We start from the raw sequence: 18,360 nt of genomic DNA, 5'->3' as shown, positions 1-18,360 counted from the left end.
TTGAATGGGTCTTTCCCTTTTTCTCCGTTGCTCGGAGAAATTTCGCGGGCGAAATCCAGTCATTCCAAAAGAGCCGTGTGCTATCAGGAGTTTTGCATGAGGACAAAAAAGTTCAGATTTCGCTCATGTTCTTGTTGGTCACGTGAATTCATTGCGCTGACCAACAAAAAAGTGACTGATTTGAATGTGACTTTTTTTGTGAGTTCTTTTTCATACATTGCTACATTATTGACAATAGACAATTGATCTTTTTGCTATGGAATTTCACTGAATTTGGCCACATCTTTAAGGATCCTTTATTTGCCGTTGTTCTGCGAAATGTCTGGAGTTTCACATGAGGGCGAAAAAGTACCCCACACTAATTTCACTTGTGCATGTTGGTCACATGATTTTACTGCGCTGTCCACCAGAAAACTGGTTGGTTTGAAAGTTACTTCTGTGTGAGCTCTGCTTCATACATCGCTACACTGACAATAGACGGTCCTATTTTGGCATGCCAAATTTAACTGAAATTCGTTGATGCGATTGCACCTTTAGGGTGGAGTGGCAAAATGGCCGCAATGCAAAACAGCATCTACTCATTGACCAAGCATCTACTGCAATAGCTTTAGCTGTGCTATCATATCAACAGCTCATATGAATACTTAAACATGGTCCAAAGTCAAACTGTGTTATAATGCATATTCACTCAAAAGGGTGTGGCAGTTTGCCTAGGTGTGGTTACAGTCTGTGGCCATTAGGAACATTTACATTTACACACTTATTCATTTGGCAGAGGCTTTTAATCAAAGGGACTCTTCTAATTAGGAATTCTACAGCACAAACAAGAAGTGCTACATTCAAAGTGTTGCAATTCAAATTTCTAAAGTTGTACAAGCTACAGATGGCCCAGCAACTATCTGGACATTTAAAAATGTATTAATGTCATTGCATTACATACAACACAACAAAACCGAGTATCCAATAAATTATTATTTTTATCCATCTTGTCCAATAGGTTATTTTTAGTGTACACCACTATTTGAAGATCTTATGGTCACCAAAAGCTGCGTTTATATAATCAAAAATACACAAATTTAAAATAACTGTTTTCTATTGTAATATATTTTAAATTGTTATTTATTCTAGTGGAGAGCTGAATTTCCAACATTTCTTGTTATTATCAATGTTGAATCCGTTGTGCTGCTTAATATTTTTTGGAAGCATCAATTTTTTTCATGATTCTTTGATGAAAAGAAAGCTCAAAAGAACAGTATTTATTTGAAATAGAAATATTTTGTATTATAAATGTCTATACTGTCACTTTTAATTATTTAATGTATTCTTGCTGAATAAAAGTATTCATTTATTCCAAAAAAGAAAATAAATCTTACAGACCCCAAACTTTTGACCTCAATGGTGTTATTGTTGTTGAGCTTAGCTGTTAGATGATGACAAATGGTTCAACCTTCACTAAACTGTGCTGAAAATGGTGTTATTTCATTAAGGACAATCTGTTCAAAAGGCAAATTGAAACTGTGGTACTGTGGGGACATCAGAGCTGTGTGTCACTGCTATAAGAGAGGCAGTACAATCAGTGAGAAAAGGGCCGAGCACTGAGCCCTGAGCTACACCAGCGGTTAGCTGTGGTGTATTAAGAGTGATTGAATCATCAGTGTCACCATGTTGAATATTAACAATCTGAAATCCTGTTGTGTGGGGGAACCCAGAGGACAAACAAACTCTGTAGATTGTCAAGCGAAACGAAACGATACCCAATCAGAAATGGAGCTGATGGGCAAAGGAAGCATAACATGACTTCATCCAAATCTACTTTTTTTGCAAACTCTCTGTAAAAAGCAGGCCAAAGACTATTATTGCCATTTCTTCTCGTATGTGTTTAGTATTAAGTTAACAAGATTTCCCATGTTTCACATGCAGGTTGAAGCAGAGAGGATGCAGGATATATATGCAGCAGGCCTTTATTGAACAAACTCAAAATGAAACTCAGGATTCTCACAGACAGGAACAGAACAACCAATATAGAATACGGGCGACAACAGCCAACTACAGGACTAAACCAGGGCTTAAATACACAGGGACTAAATCAAGGAAACAAGACACAGCTGACATGACTAATCGAGGCACAGGTGAACAGGATAGTAAGAGACACTGGGTGAAAACTGGGTCACATTAACTGGCAAACATTACCTAACAAACACTAAACGTGACACGTGTTCACAGTCGGGACTCTTGTTGTTTGTGAATGAATCTGTTAGTGTGTTGTGTTGTGCTGTCTTGGTCACATCGCAGCACTCCACACACTATAGGAACAAAACTCTTGTATCTATGATTTTGTTTATCATGTTTGTGGTCTCTCAAATTTAGAAAATCTGTTAAGATCTTAATCTTTTATTGTGGGCCAGACTTAAGATGGAGGAAGCAAGGACTGAATTAAAAAGAACAATTTCAACTATGGTGTTAAATGTGGACAGATTGCACATGCAAATGCTCTAGTGTTATTTATTTACAGATTAATTGTGTTGCATTAAATGCGTTCTGCTGGCTTTTGCTTCTGAAGCAGGACCTGGCCATCAGTGAATGTGATATTATGATGTTTATTTGTCAGAGAATCTATTGTGAAATAAATGGCTCTCATCTCCTTAAGTATGTCGTTTTGTTTTTCAAGAGGCCGTTAGCTTAGTGCTTTGCTGTGTTAATGAAACATTAGTTTACTCAAGAGATCAGTTTACAGTGTTGCTCACACTATTTCTGCAGCACAACATGTGATTATAATATTACAGGACATAAAGAGCTTTACATAAAATCTGTATTTTATTGTGCTGATCCACTAGATACATAATTTTAGCTGAACTGTAGCATCTGCTTTAAACATACATGAAATCGAATAGATGAACAACACATTAGATCTAGTTTTAGCTCTCTCTGTGGTAGCTAAAATGAGGATTCTTATCCTAAATTATTAACTATTTCATCCAATGTCATTGGAGTTGACACCACCTAGGGGTTGAAGCGGGAGATGTAAGGCCTCTGGGGATAAAGGACCTGTGACTTCACCTGAGGGCGTGGCCAAAGCCGGAAGTGACAATCTATGACCTCACAGCCGGACTCCATGTGAAACAGATTGATTCAATCCGCTTTATATATTCTCAATTTTCTTTTTCTTTTGTTCAGCCACCAAAGTAGACTATTTATCTGCTACACCCTCTTCAGGACGAGACACCGACCACTGAACCTTTCTCATGAGCAATATCCACAGACTTTAATGGATTGGATCCATTTATCTTCATCTGTATGATTTAGATATATTACATAGATCTTGTATTTCCAATTAAGCTGGATATTTAAACATCTGATGAATCACATAAAGATCTTTCATTTCAAAATAACTTGTACAGTACAATAATATTAGATATTAGATTAGAATTGTTCTCTTGCAGATCCATTTATTTGAATTATAACATGACATATCTTCCCAACCTGATGAAGTCATTAGAGCACAATAATAATAATAAGATGGATTCTGATATCTCCAATACCTGAAACAACAATGAAGAAGACTGTTGGATTTCCAGTAGAGTCATGAGTTATGAGTATGATATCATAATTGCAGTAGAGAAATTCTGGCTAATGATCAGTTAAATTCAGTGATCTCTTACCTATTTGTTATTGTGGTGCCATCGATCCATTTCCACACTCCCTCTGTCTCTTTCAGACCAATCCAAAAATGATAATAACCTGCAACCTTCTGCAAAAACTCCTGTTATGATAGAACAGTAGTATATTGTATAATATATGTAGTAGTAATAATAATAATTACAATAACAGTAATTCACCTTTCTCTCACTAAAACAGAACGACCCATGTGTCAATGTGCACAAACAAACACAAAATATTTTTCTTTTTCACTCACTTGTTCCTCTTTGCTGTTTATGACCACTAGATCTGCTCCTCTCTGTTGACAGTCTCGTCTGCTTTCACTCCACGTCTTCATCTCAGATGAAATATAATAAAAACTGAAGTTGCAGTAAATCCATTTGAAGTTGTCAGCACGCTGATCTATTATTAAAACAGTTTAGATATTAGTTTACACAGTTCAGCTTTGTCCGTGTTGAAATTTATGAACAGACACTTGATGTTTAAGTCAATGCTTATTTTTATTGGAGTGGAATGATAGAAAAAAATATAAATTCTAATGATTTAAACACAAAATTACCTTGTTCACAAATGCCACGTTGGAGTTTATCAATCTTGTTTTTTATCTGCTGTCTTTCTTCAGTCAGATTATTGATGTGGGTTAGTAACTGGTTTCTCTCTGTGGTGAAATACACACAGAGCACCATTACAGCAGTCAGCAGAAGAACACACAGCAGACACAAACACACTTCAAGTGCTCTGTGCTTTCTATTCTTCAATGAGACACTTCCTGAAGACGAGTCGACAGACACAAGATTAAATTAGTTGTCACACTTCTACTCTTACAGTTTTGCTCAATCGCTTTGGCTCAATTCTCAAATGAGATCTCGCAAATAAGTTCAGATCTCTGATCAATCCATTTCTTGTTCAACCAAATTTGGATTTCTTTTTTATTTAAGCAAATTCCACCTGTTTTAGTACAAGTGTTTTTGTGCAAAAAAGTACTACACAATATCTTAATGCACATGGCCTGCTGATCATATTCAACACATCTAAACAGCCTTTCATCGTGTGAGCCATTCAGTTATCAAAATCTGTCAGACATACTTGTCATTTCTAAAACATATTTATGACATGGCATGTTTGTGATGGTGAAAAAAAGTTTTTCTTAACCTTAATTACATTTTTTGGGTGAGTAACTACATTTTGCAGACATGATGTCCCATTAAACAGTTGTGACAATTGAGTTTAGAGAATGTTAAGACTGTTTAAAAAATAAACCAAAGCTATTGAGAAAAACACAAGAGATACTACAATACCTCTGTCTGTCTGTTATAATATGTATCAGATGAATTATGTTACCTGTGTGTTGAAGTGGCTGATGTCTCTCTGTGTTTGTCCTCAGATCATAATGTCTCACAGTATCTGCACTGTCATAGATATCCACCATCATCTCCACTCTTTCTCCTCTGTCCATTTCCACAGTCTCAGTCATCAACATTACATCATCATATATAACTTCAGTTATCTCTGATCTCTTAATGTCATTCATTATAACACTGTATTAATGGTTAATGCTGCTGTTGTTCTAGCTTCAGATTGTTTAGGCTGCAATGCTTAGCATTTCATCAGCCTGTTGGAAATAAAGTCACAATGATCAAGGTGTGAATCATGTGACATTCAAGCTGCCAAGACAGGAAGTATTGAGATGTGCCTATTCACACCAAGAGTCTAAAAATAGAACATTATGATCATAAGAGGTCATGCAATCATCTCATAATTTTCTGCCTTTTCTCTAAAGCTGAATTTTGTGACTTCGGGCACCATTAAAGCATCACCAGATGGATGATGTGGAATAATAATCCAAAATAAGCCGGAATAATGTGGTGCTCACTCTTGACCCATTTGTTTATGTTTGGCAAGTCCACACATATACAAATTCTATATGGTGTCACTTGAGTTGAGTCTTCAACTCAATGTGATATGGGTCATTCAGCAATTCTAGAACACTGAACACTGATTGAAACTCTGCAATGTAGTTGATGTAATGTTGTATGACTGTATCAGTTTGATGAATGAGTTTCAGGGCCTATAGCAGGAAGACCCAGAAGAGATTTTGTGAGTTTGTTTACAACATACACATCTTGAATGCTGCTGTGTCCTTTTGCACTCATTACACACTGAAAACATCCTTTTACATCCAGAGTGTAATGCCCTGGGACGTGCAGTACTTTTGGGGGTGTTTTTAACTGACCGAACTTGTTTGCTTTGAAAATGTTCTCCGGAACGGCAGTCACAGCTGCTCCTGTGTCAAGTTCAAATTTGATAGGATTTCAATTCACAGTGACAGTCTCTGTCCAATCCGTTAACGGTCCCTGTCGATGCCTCACCGAGAAAAGCACAATCCTCGCCCTCAGAGAATTCTCTGTTCTGTTGTGAAACATATTCCAGTTTGTACGTCTGACATACGGCTACCGAAAGGGGCTATTTTCTTACATTTTCAAGACTCTACATTTTTCGCAGGATAGTCCTTTCAAGTCTGTCCCGTTCCACATCTACCACAGTCATTTTGTGATGATTTTTGTTTCCCTTTTTCATCATGATGTCTTTAGGGCTTGTTTTGTCTCTTAAAGGGGTGGTATAATGCCCTTTTCACAAGATGTAGAATAAGTATTTGATGTAAGCAGAGTGTGTATGTGAAGTTTTAGCTCAAAATACCCCACAGATATTTTTATGTAGCATGTTAAAGTGGTTTTTGTGTCTGTCCTTTTAAATGCAAATGATCTGCTAGTCCCGGCACAGAAGACGGAGCTTCAGGAGCTGGTGTCCTTTTACCTCACACAGACATGCACTGAACATTTCAAAAACTTTTAGCCTTTAATGTTCAAACTGGAGTAAGACAATGATGCAGAGACTCAAGAAGAAGTGCAGACAATGTGTATATGTAGAATGCAACAGGACATTTCTGAATGGTTAGTTGATGAATTTAGGTATCTTATAAGTTATGTGTAGTTATCTTCTAGTCATTGATTAGGATATTCTGTCATGATAATCCCGGGGCCGGGGTTTATGTAAATTTTAGGGTTGGTGATGTCTCTAACCCGGGAGTAATGTCATGTAGTCCCTACCAGCTGTTTTTTGTTGTCCTTGAAAAGCAATTTCTTGAAAAGAAAATATCTCCCTTTGCTTTGAAGCGTTTGAGCGTTGTAACTTTGCAGATGCTGTTTATGCTCAAACAGCAACATTACACAATAACTAAAGTTAGAAAAGTGAAATCATAATCAACCACCCCTTTAAATTGGACTGTTTTGCTGTTTGAGGCTTTACTTCTGATAGCATCCATATTCATGCTGTGAGTGGACGTTTAGTCAGATCCACTTATCAACAGTCAGATCAACAGTGCTGCTTCTCTGTAGCCCAGGTCAGGTGCTTCTGCTGCTGTTTCTGGTTCAAAAGTGGCTTGACCTGGGGAATGCGGCACCTGTAGCCCATTTCCTGCACACGCCTGTGCACGGTGGCTCTGGATGTTTCTACTCCAGACTCAGTCCACTGCTTCCGCAGGTCCCCCAAGGTCTGGAATCGGTCCTTCTCCACAATCTTCCTCAGGGTCCGGTCATCTCTTCTTGTTGTGCATTGTTTTTTGCCACACTTTTTCCTTCCCACAGACTTCCCACTGAGGTGCCTTGATACAGCACTCTGGGAACAGCCTATTTGTTCAGAAATTTCTTTCTGTGTCTTACCCTCTTGCTTGAGGCTGTCAATGATGGCCTTCTGGACAGCAGTCAGGTCGGCAGTCTTACCCATGATTGCGGTTTTGAGTAATGAAAAAGGCTGGGAGTTTTTAAAAGCCTCAGGAATCTTTTGCAGTTGTTTAGAGTTAATTAGTTGATTCAGATGATTAGGTTAATAGCTCGTTTAGAGACCCTTTTCATGATATGCTAATTTTTTGAGATAGGAATTTTGGGTTTTCATGAGCTGTATGCAAAAATCATCAGTATTAAAACCATAAAAGACCTGAAACATTTCAGTTGGTATGCAATGAATCTAAAATATATGAAAGTTTAATTTTTATCATGACATTAGGGAAAGTAATGAACTTTATCACAATATGCTAATTTTTTGAGAAGGACCTGTATATTATAGTATTATTTACAGATTAATTGTGTTGCATTAAATGCGTTCTGTTGGCTTTTGCTTCTGAAGCAGGACCTGACTATCAGTGAATGTGATATATGATGTTTATTTGTCAGAGAATCTATTGTAAAATAAATGGCTCATCTTTCTGCAGCACAACATGTGATTCACATTACAGGACATAAAGAGCTTTACATAAAATCTGTATTTTATTGTGCTGATCCACCAGATACATAATTTTAGCTGAACTGTAGCATCTGCTTTAAACATACATGAAATCGAATAGATGAACAACACATTAGATCTAGTTTTAGCTCTCTCTGTGGTAGCTAAAATGAGGATTCTTATCCTAAATAATTAACTATTTCGTCCAATGTCATTGGAGTTGACACCACCTAGGGGTTGAAGCGGGAGATGTAAGGCCTCTGGGGATACAGGACCTGTGACTTCACCTGAGGGCGTGGCCAAAACCGGAAGTGACAATCTATGACCTCACAGCCGGACTCCATGTGAAACAGATTGATTCAATCCGCTTTATATATTCTCATTTTTTCTTTTTCTTTTGTTCAGCCACCAAAGTAGACTATTTATCTGCTACACCCTCTTCAGGACGAGACACCGACCACTGAACCTTTCTCATGAGCAATATCCACAGACTTTAATGGATTGGATCCATTTATCTTCATCTCTATTATGATTTCGATATATTACATCTCGTATTTCCAATTAAGCTGGATATTTAAACATCTGATGAATCACATAAAGATATTTCATTTCAAAATAACTTGTACTGTACAATAATATTATATATTAGATTAGATTAGAATTGTTCTCTTGCAGATCCATTTTTTTGAATTATAACATGACATATCTTCCCAACCTGATGAAGTCATTAGAGCACAATAATAATAATATCTATAAGATGGATTCTGATATCTCCAATACCTGAAACAACAATGAAGAAGACTGTTTGATTTCCAGTAGAGTCATGAGTTATGAGTATGATATCATAATTGCAGTAGAGAAATTCTGGCTAATGATCAGTTAAATTCAGTGATCTCTTACCTATTTGTTATTGTGGTGCCATCAATCCATTTCCACACTCCCTCTGTCTCTTTCAGACCAATCCAAAAATGATAATAACCTGCAACCTTCTGCAAAAACTCCTGTTATGATAGAACAGTAGTATATTGTATAATATATGTAGTAGTAATAATAATAATCACAATAACAGTAATGCACCTTTCTCTCACTAAAACAGAACGACCCATGTGTCAATGTGCACAAACAAACACAAAATATTTTTCTTTTTCACTCACTTGTTCCTCTTTGCTGTTTATGACCACTAGATCTGCTCCTCTCTGTTGACAGTCTCGTCTGCTTTCACTCCACGTCTTCATCTCAGATGAAATATAATAAAAACTGAAGTTGCAGTAAATCCATTTGAAGTTGTCAGCACGCTGATCTATTATTAAAACAGTTTAGATATTAGTTTACACAGTTCAGCTTTGTCCGTGTTGAAATTTATTTAAAGGTTTATTTAAATAACCCCTGCCATGGGGTTATTTTATTATTTTATAATGTTTCCTGGGTTGCCCTTATAATGTTAGTATGTTTTTTAGATCAAAAATAGTCATAATTTAGAAATAAAAGGCATTTTCCCTAGCCTGATTTTAGCCTCTGATTTGAACAGTCTGTTTGAAGGGGCGTGTCTACTGTGGGATTCAGTGTAAACGCGGCCACTGCTGTGATTGGCTAACATGCGTGCATATTAAAATAGCTACGTATTACATGTGGACGTCTCTCGAATACCTTTACTACTGCTATTATACGTTTTTACTAATACAGCTATCGAGATTAACGAATCGTGAGAAGTTTTTAAAGTATTTAGATCTATTCCCATCACATAAAATGTAGCTGTGATGAGCATTGAGCAAGCAGATGACAGTCTGTAGATCGCGAGACTGAAGATCTTACTGCAACGCAGTTTCTACACTCTCTCTAATGCTTTCACCAATGCAAACACGATGATGTAGGCCTACATACAGTAAGAGCTTCGTTGTGCAGTCACTTGCGTCATTGATTTCATAAAGAGTTGTCCAGATAAACTCGTGCTGTGTGAAAAATTGTTCTTTGATCGATTTCTGTAAATATTTGTTCACAATTTAAACAAGATTATTTTTATCCTACTAAAAGAAACGATGTGAAGGTGATATTTTAGTCACTGGCTTGACTTACTGATGAATTAACAGTATTGAACGATTTTCAGAGAAAGATTACCTTTCTGAACTTGAACTTGAATTGTTGCTTGGTAGCTCGATCGATTTATTTTCAGACGTTCATCGAGGCCAGCTCTGTATTGGCCCAAGTTGAGGAAACAGTTGTCGGTGAAATGTTTGGACCATCCAAAACTTTGGGAAGTTGTATCGGCGCATTTCCAGAGAAAATAAAATTAACCCATTGTTTCTTCAGAGGCTCGGATGAAGGAACTAAAAAAATACTTTTGTGTTCATTTGTACATCCGAACCCTGATCAACTGCCATGCTTCGCTCGTTTGCAAGCCATTATATCTCTCTATTCAACTTTTGTGCTTCGATCGGTCACACTCCATGATATCTCTCGAGGATAAACTAAAATCGCGCGCCCGCGTTCATAGGCCTACTTCCTAGCTCGTTTTCTCATGGGCGGGTCAAATTCTCTGGGCGGGCAAAGCAGAGAAGGGGGAGGTAACCTTTCCCCTATATGACGTCATATAGGGGAGATTCAAGATCAGCCCGTCTGAGATCTCATTTTCTCACAGGCAGAGAACGATAGCCAAAACTCGGTTTACACCAACTGAAATTTCTAGACACGAGGGGACCAAATACAGGCTAGGGGAACTAATATTAATGTTAAAAAAACTCAGAAAGTGAAAATTTCATGTCAGGGGACCTTTAATAAACAGACACTTGATGTTAAAGTCAATGCTTATTTTTATTGAAGTAGAATGGTAGAAAAAAGCTATTTTTTTAATGATTTAATGAGGAAATCACAAAATTACCTTGTTCATAAAGGCCACGTTGGAGTTCATCATTCTTGTTTTTTATCTGCTCTCTTTCCGCAGTCAGATTATTACTGTGGTTCAGTATCTGCTCATATTTGGTAAGTATCTGCTGTCTTTCTTCAGTCAGATTATTGATGTGGGTTAGTAACTGGATTCTCTCGGTGGTGAAATACACACAGAGCACCATTACAGCAGTCAGCAGAAGAACACACAGCAGACACAAACACACTTCAAGTGCTCTGTGCTTTCTATTCTTCAATGAGACACTTCCTGAAGACGAGTCGACAGACACAAGATTAAATTAGTTGTCACACTTCTACTCTTACAGTTTTGCTCAATCGCTTTGGCTCAATTCTCAAATGAGATCTTGCAAATAAGTTCAGATCTCTGATCAATCCAATTCTTGTTCAACCAAATTTGGATTTCTTTTTTATTTATGCAAATTCCACCTGTTTTAGTACAAGTGTTTTTCTGCAAAAAAGTACTACACAATATCTTAATGCACATGGCCTGCTGATCATATTCAACACATCTAAACAGCCTTTCATCGTGTGAGCCATTCAGTTATCAAAAACTGTCAGACATACTTGTCATTTCTAAAACATATTTATGACATGGCATGTTTGTGATGGTGAAAAAAAGTTTTTCTTAAGCTTAATTAAATGTTTTGGGTGAGTAACTACATTTTGCAGACATGATGTCCCATTAAACAGTTGTGACAATTGAGTTTAGAGAATGTTAAGACTGTTTAAAAAATAAACCAAAGCTATTGAGAAAAACACAAGAGATACTACAATACCTCTGTCTGTCTGTTATAATGTGTATCAGATGAATTATGTTACCTGTGTGTTGAAGTGGCTGATGTCTCTCTGTGTTTGTCCTCAGATCATAATGTCTCACAGTATCTGCACTGTCATAGATATCCACCATCATCTCCACTCTTTCTCCTCTGTCCATTTCCACAGTCTCAGTCATCAACATTACATCATCATATATAACTTCAGTTATCTCTGATCTCTTAATGTCATTCATTATAACACTGTATTAATGGTTAATGCTGCTGTTGTTCTAGCTTCAGATTGTTTAGACTGCAATGCTTAGCATTTCATCAGCCTGTCGGAAATAAAGTCACAATGATCAAGGTGTGAATCATGTGTCATTCAAGTTGCCAAGACAGGAAGTATTGAGATGTGCCTATGCACACCAAGAGTCTAAAAACAGGACATTTATGATCATAAGAGGTCAGGCAGTCATCTCATAATATGTATTTCTTAAAACTGAAGAGTGTAATTTCTGCAACATTAAATTATCATTAGAGGGATTTGCTAAAATAATTAGTTTTAAAACTGTTTCCTCAAACAATCCCCCCTTGTAATTGAGTTTCAGTGGCAGTCTGAGGCTTTGTTGAGGAAAGTTAAATACACATCCGTGGTGATCCATCTATCACTAGAGTCACAGAGGAGAATGAAGGTCCATCAGTTTGTTTGCTGGCTTTGATTGCTCTTTATATCACCAACTGGGAGGAAAAAGACCACCAGACCACCCTAGTAAAAAAAAGGTATATTTATCTACCATTTATTTGTACTTTAGTATAACTAAATGTATTTAGAGCAATAAAAATTGGTATACTTTAAGTCTGGGAACACTGCGGACAGGATTCAAACTAGGCCGCTGCCACACAAGCGCACTCGGTTTACCAGTTGTGCCACCACACAGATGGTGTACTTGTACTATTTACAAGTGCTGCTATAAGCAAACAGATTTTTCCATTAATGACATCACACATTATATGGATTTAAAGACTGCGAATCGCAGAGAAAAGTCTCAATGTAGGAAGACCCAAAACATCCAATGACCCCAGGATACATCACTGATGATTCGTCCCAGGGTATATATATATATTGCACACATGCATATTACATTTAAATGTACTTTAAATATATTTTAATGATTAGGCCATGATACATTATGCATGTGATTACTCATTTCACAACTTGACCAATATAGTTTCACATTACCACTGTGTTAAATTGAATCCTGATTCACATTGCATCATGTGGTCAATTTTGTCATCATGTGGCATGTTTTTTTTTTCATTGGGGGGGGGGGGGGGTGTTTCCTGATGATATGAAAAAATAACACAACTTTAGGGTTTAATAAAGACTTCAAAATTATTTACCAACTGAGCAAGCAGAACAATCACAGCAGTGTGTATATATCTAATTATCCCTATATTAATAATAATAATCCTACTTTTGCCAATTATGTCTTCTCCGTGTACACATTTGTAAATAAAACCCCCATGAGTAACTTTTAGCTTGTGAATTGTAGTGTAAGTTTGTAGAATTTAACTAAAACCTTAAAGTTGGGATGCACAATATATCGGCCACCACATTGGTATCGGCCAATGTTATCGCTATCGGTCCGATAAGAAAATGTGGCCAAAATATTAAAGCCGATAAATACTGGATTATTTCCTTCAGCTGAGACAGTTTAGATGTGCTCTGTTCACCATGATGGTTTTGAATTGCTTGAAATGATTAAAATCATTTTGAAAAAGGAAATACAGTTTTGTGCAATATGCAGGTCTGTCATAGGCTACATAAAATTAAAATTAAAACATCATTACAATTGTGTGATTGGGACATGAGACTTTTGTTTTTGTAATCAGGCACTCAAAATGATAAAAAAATTTGTATTTAGATTTATCGGCCAATATAACAGCTATCGGTTTTCAAATATAAAGAATTATAGGTTATTATCGGTATTTTTATATCGGTGCATCCTTACCTTAAAGTGATGCTGGGTTGCTAATTTCACCATCTCACCATATTTCTATTCATAAAGAGCACTGTGTGTTTTACGGAAAAAGAAGAAGTTCAATACATTCATTCATGAATGTCAAAAACATAAACATTTCTCAGTGTGTTTTAATATCTGGTTGAAGCATTTACTCGAAGCGTATAACGAAAAGCCACTGGCAAATCAGGTACTGTAATCATTAAATAATATCACGACACAATGTAGAAGCTATTGAGCATACAGAAACAGTAAGCTTGGTTTAATCAACAGAAACTCAAAACCTGAACCTCATAAATTATCTAAGTTGATTTGACAAAAGAAAAAATGTTGTGATAATAAATCAAGATTTTTATTTTTTTACAGTGTAACCTCAAATCAATATCAAATTTAATTATCGAACACAGTTCCAGTAGTGGGATTGAATGTGAGATTGAGTAAGTGCACTCAATAATTCTAACAGCATAATGCTTTAATTCTATCAGCAAAGACACTGAAAAAAGCAGAATGTCAAGATAAAAAAAAGAAATAAATATGTTCAGACAATAAAAATGTGTACAGGAAGTGTAGAGATTCACTTTTATTGAGTTTCACAAGATGTTTAATGTTTTATTTCAGGCTCTGATTTTACACTGTCAGGTTTCCCACTTCCATCATATACAAGTTTCACTTTAAAGCACAGGAAGCAGCTCATTTAACATATGCAACTTCACACCATGAAATTCACATTTATGCAAGGAGATTAAATTACTGTTCTAAATCTTTACAACATCTTTGAAAATGTCCCTAGAAATATCGTTCAGATTTTCTTTGAGAACCTAAGGTATAATTTGACACCTGTGGGCAATACTGAGCTCAACATTTGATCTGTGCCCACACACTGCAGCTGTTAGCAAAGAAACATGGAACATGTTAGCAACAGACGCCAGAAACATGAATTAACTTTACCCTGTTCTTCAATTTCTTTATCCAAAAATACAAGCTCACAGTCTCCTGTATTTAAATATAGGAAATATTTCATTCACTGATCATCAAAAAATCAGTTTCCTGTCTTCATATTACACTTGACATCCCTGACAGAAAACAAATAAACGAACCCACTAGCCCACACACATGCTAGCAACTGCACACACACATACACAACACACTTGGTCTGTCTCTAAGGCAATTTATATTAAAAAAACACCCTCTATTCTTTCACTTTTCCTCCGCTATCTTAATGCCCCACCCTCTTGCTTCTGCTTTTTGTTTCCCGCTTAACAGACATGTGTTTTGCCCGCCTCATAATCCCTGTTGCATGTTCAGTCTGTCCACATTATGCAGTAATCATCAGATTAGATGTAATTCACAAATTTATCAACTGTCTGTTAGTGTTTACTTATACTCTGAAAAATGCTGGTTTGTTTCAACCAATGTTTGAGTCAAATATGGACAAAACCAGGTTGGGTTAAAAAGATTAATTAAAAAATAATTAAACACACAGGCTGGGTTTGTCCATATTTGACCAAAACAACCCAGCATTTTTAGATTGTACATTTACATCAAGTCATTCAGATGCTTTTATCCAAAGTTAGAAATGCTACACATATGGTAAAATGTGTTAACAAGTAGCTTTTTTAAAAATTATTTCTAGCAGTTACACACTCGCATGTTGTTGTAAATTCTACAAGCAAAAAAAGTTTTAAGCTTATTAGTGGTTTCATCAACTTTAAATGTTTTTCATCTGTATCATGATGCACATAGTTATCAATGTTATTGATAATAACCACACCCTTTATTATGAAGGACAAATATTAGTCCATGCTAAAGACCACTAATTACCACAGATTAGCATAGTCTCTCTGATAATGATTATGTCCTGACCAAAGCTTATTAGGGAGCTTAATCATTAGTGAGTGGGCTGTTTAGGGTCTGATGACCCTCCATATCAGAGCAGTTTTGTTTATAAAGGTTTTTTTTTTATTTTTTTTTAGCTAAATACCAAATCAATTATACACATTCAAAAAGATATTGTGAATTTTTTTTAAGTGAATAATTTTATATATCATATAAAAAAGTAATATATAAATAGTTTATAGATAGATCGATAGATAGATAGATAGATAGATAGATAGATAGATAGATAGATAGATAGATAGATAGATAGATTTGTAAATAGTTCAGTAATACTTGTTTTAAATATTTGTAAATAACAAAGATGTTGTTAAATTATTTATTTAAAAAAAATGCAGTACTTGATATTTCAGGGAGTTGTTGCATCTGTGTACAACAACATAGTTTGAGGCAGCCAACACCAGAAACACAAGGAAATCAGCTTTAAACATGCATTTCCTGTCAGTCACTTGCTTTGATTTTTAACTGGCAGAGGACAATAAAAGACAAAACAACTAGGCTCAGCCCAGTGTTAACAGGAAAAACAGCGCACATGAGGGAATGTTGCAGACATTCCAGTCGAATCCATGAGCTTTAACGGATGACAAAACAAGAGGCATACACGAGAAATTCATAATATACATTTTATTCATAAAGTACTGCATAAAAGAATCATACAGCAGTGTTTTTCCACAATATCAAAATAAAAGTTGACTTGCACACATTTCATTAGCTCACACTCGCACGCACAGTATCTCATCTGTCGAAGCTGCCACCTATTAATTGGCCGTCCCTTTTCCCCGACAACATTTGTCAACTGCCATCTGTCTGTCTGAGTTTACCCCCCTCCATGTTTTCGTCTCCCCAAAACACCCACCTCCCCCCTTGAAAGTCTTTAATCAAGCTGCAACACTTCTTCTCATGTAACGCTCCCATCCCTCCCTCCCCTATCTTGACGGTTTAGATAAGACAGACTGGCCATCAGGGTTCTTATCACTGCCCTTACGAACAAGTGCTTAATGGACAAAAAATAAACAAGCAACCAAAAGGTAAGGAGCATGGTTAAATGCACTAATACAGTTTCAAAAGTAAAGAGTTCATAAATTGCTCTCAAAGCCTTCTGTGGTCCACCCACCACCCTGCAGCTCCAAAGTAACAGCAGAGTCTGTGAAGCTCAATCTCTGGGGCCTCGAGAGATGCAAACGCAAGCAGAAAAGCCCTCGCTCGTCCTCCTCAATGTACATTCAACTGTGTCCCGCACGTCTGGAGCGCAGCTGTCGGAAGGGGAGTCTGCTTTCCAGAAGCTGCTTGTGGTCTCAGAGACACCAGGACAAACAGACTGCATCAAGTTCTTCAGAACCAGAATGCTCTCCTTTATATTACACAGAGTACCAACGCATAGTCACGGGACAGGAGAAGCTGGTTCCTCAAGTTCCCACAGTCAGATACAAAAGGAAAGTCTTCTTGTCCCCAACAAACAGAGTTACCTTTGAGTTCTTGTGAAGGATGTAAGAGTTTGAGGGAGTTGTTGACTTGTTACCCCAATTCTGTGTCACCCTTCCACCCACCTCCTCACACCTTAGTAGCCAGCGACTGGGCCTCGGTCTTCTGTGAAGAGAGGGAGCTGGCGGGGCTGGCGTGAAGGGCTTTCTTCAGGTTGAGGAGACAGAGGCACTGAGAGCGGAAGCGGAGGTCAAAGAAGGCGTAGAGGAGCGGGTTGAGGCAGCTGTTGACGTACGCCAGGCAGGTTGCGTAGGGATGGGCCATCAGCAGGAGGTTCAGGAAGGTGCAGGAGTCAGGCGCTAGGTTCAGGTACGAGAGGGCGTCCATGGTCTTCACGACGTGGAAGGGCATCCAGCACGCAGCAAACACCACCACCAATGTGGTGATGATCTTGAGCAGGCGGCGCTTGCGCTGGTCCTCCTTGCGAAGGCTGTTGAAGTGACGTGTGACGGTGCAGCCGATGAACCCGTAGCACACCATCATGGCCAGAAGCGGGATCAGAAAGCCAAGAGCCGTGGAGGAGATGCTGAGGCCCGCAATCCAAAAGGTCTCCTGGCCCGGTTGGCTCACTACCAGGCTGAAGTCCATGGCACAGGAGGTGCGGTTGGTTTCGGCGTCGTACACCGTGGTGCGGAAAAGCAGGGTGGGTGCAGCCAGCACACCTGAAAGAAGCCAGATGGTGGCCAGCGAGGCCTGCATGTGACCTCTGGTCCGCAGCTGTGTGCTGGTGAGCGAGTGCACGATGGCCATGTAGCGGTCCAGGCTCAGGCAGGTCAGGCAGAAGACACTGGCGTACATGTTGAGCAACACCACGTAGCTGCTGATCTTGCAGAGGGCCACGCCAAAGGGCCAGTGGTATCCCAGGGCAGTGTAGACGGCCCACAGAGGCAGAGTCACCACAAAGGTCAGGTCAGCAAGAGCCAGGTTTCCAATGTAGACATCCGCAGCTCTGCGCTTGGACTGGGCCCGCCACACCGTGAAGATGACCACACCATTACCAGTGAGGCCCAGGATGAAGATAAGCATGTAGAGCACAGGAATCAGTGAATATGATGGTTCCCACTCATCAAAGTCACACATTGAGCTGTTTGCTGCCTCGTCGTAGTAATCTTGGCTGTAGTCAGCAGTCATGTTGTCCATGGCATTCATTCCTCCAAAAATCTTTAAGTGTTTAAAGTATCCGTTGACAAGAGATCTAAATGATCACAGAGAAGTTGCTTGTGATGTGTTCAGGTCAGAATACACTTTCAGCTTGACAAACGGTGGCTTTTAAACCCTCAGGATCTCACACTCCCCTCCCCTCACTCCTGACCCCTCCCCACTACCCCAGTGACCCCTCCTCTTACCCCGACCGCACTGCAGCTTCCACAGGA

At 38.1% G+C, this 18,360-nt stretch overlaps 2 protein-coding genes across 2 annotated transcripts in view; one reads left to right on the top strand and one right to left on the bottom strand.

Moving 5' to 3' along the window:
• LOC143750170 (chondroitin sulfate proteoglycan 4-like) overlaps nucleotides 1-18,360 on the top strand; it is a 445,241-nt gene that overhangs the window by 315,994 nt on the left and 110,887 nt on the right. The gene's annotated exons all lie outside the window — the stretch shown is intronic.
• aplnrb (apelin receptor b) lies at nucleotides 16,115-18,224 on the bottom strand. Its single transcript, XM_077243045.1, has one exon. The coding sequence runs from the start codon at nucleotides 18,134-18,136 to the stop codon at nucleotides 17,057-17,059; it is 1,080 nt and encodes a 359-aa protein (XP_077099160.1). The 5' UTR covers nucleotides 18,137-18,224; the 3' UTR covers nucleotides 16,115-17,056.

The sequence above is a fragment of the Siphateles boraxobius genome, unplaced genomic scaffold (genome assembly GCF_051911475.1).
Source record: "Siphateles boraxobius isolate OS27281-9 unplaced genomic scaffold, OSU_SipBor_1 25, whole genome shotgun sequence".
Classification (NCBI taxonomy): Eukaryota; Metazoa; Chordata; class Actinopteri; order Cypriniformes; family Leuciscidae; genus Siphateles; species Siphateles boraxobius.
The sequence above is the reverse complement of the archived record's forward strand: the minus strand, read 5'-3'. Positions and strand labels throughout refer to the sequence as shown.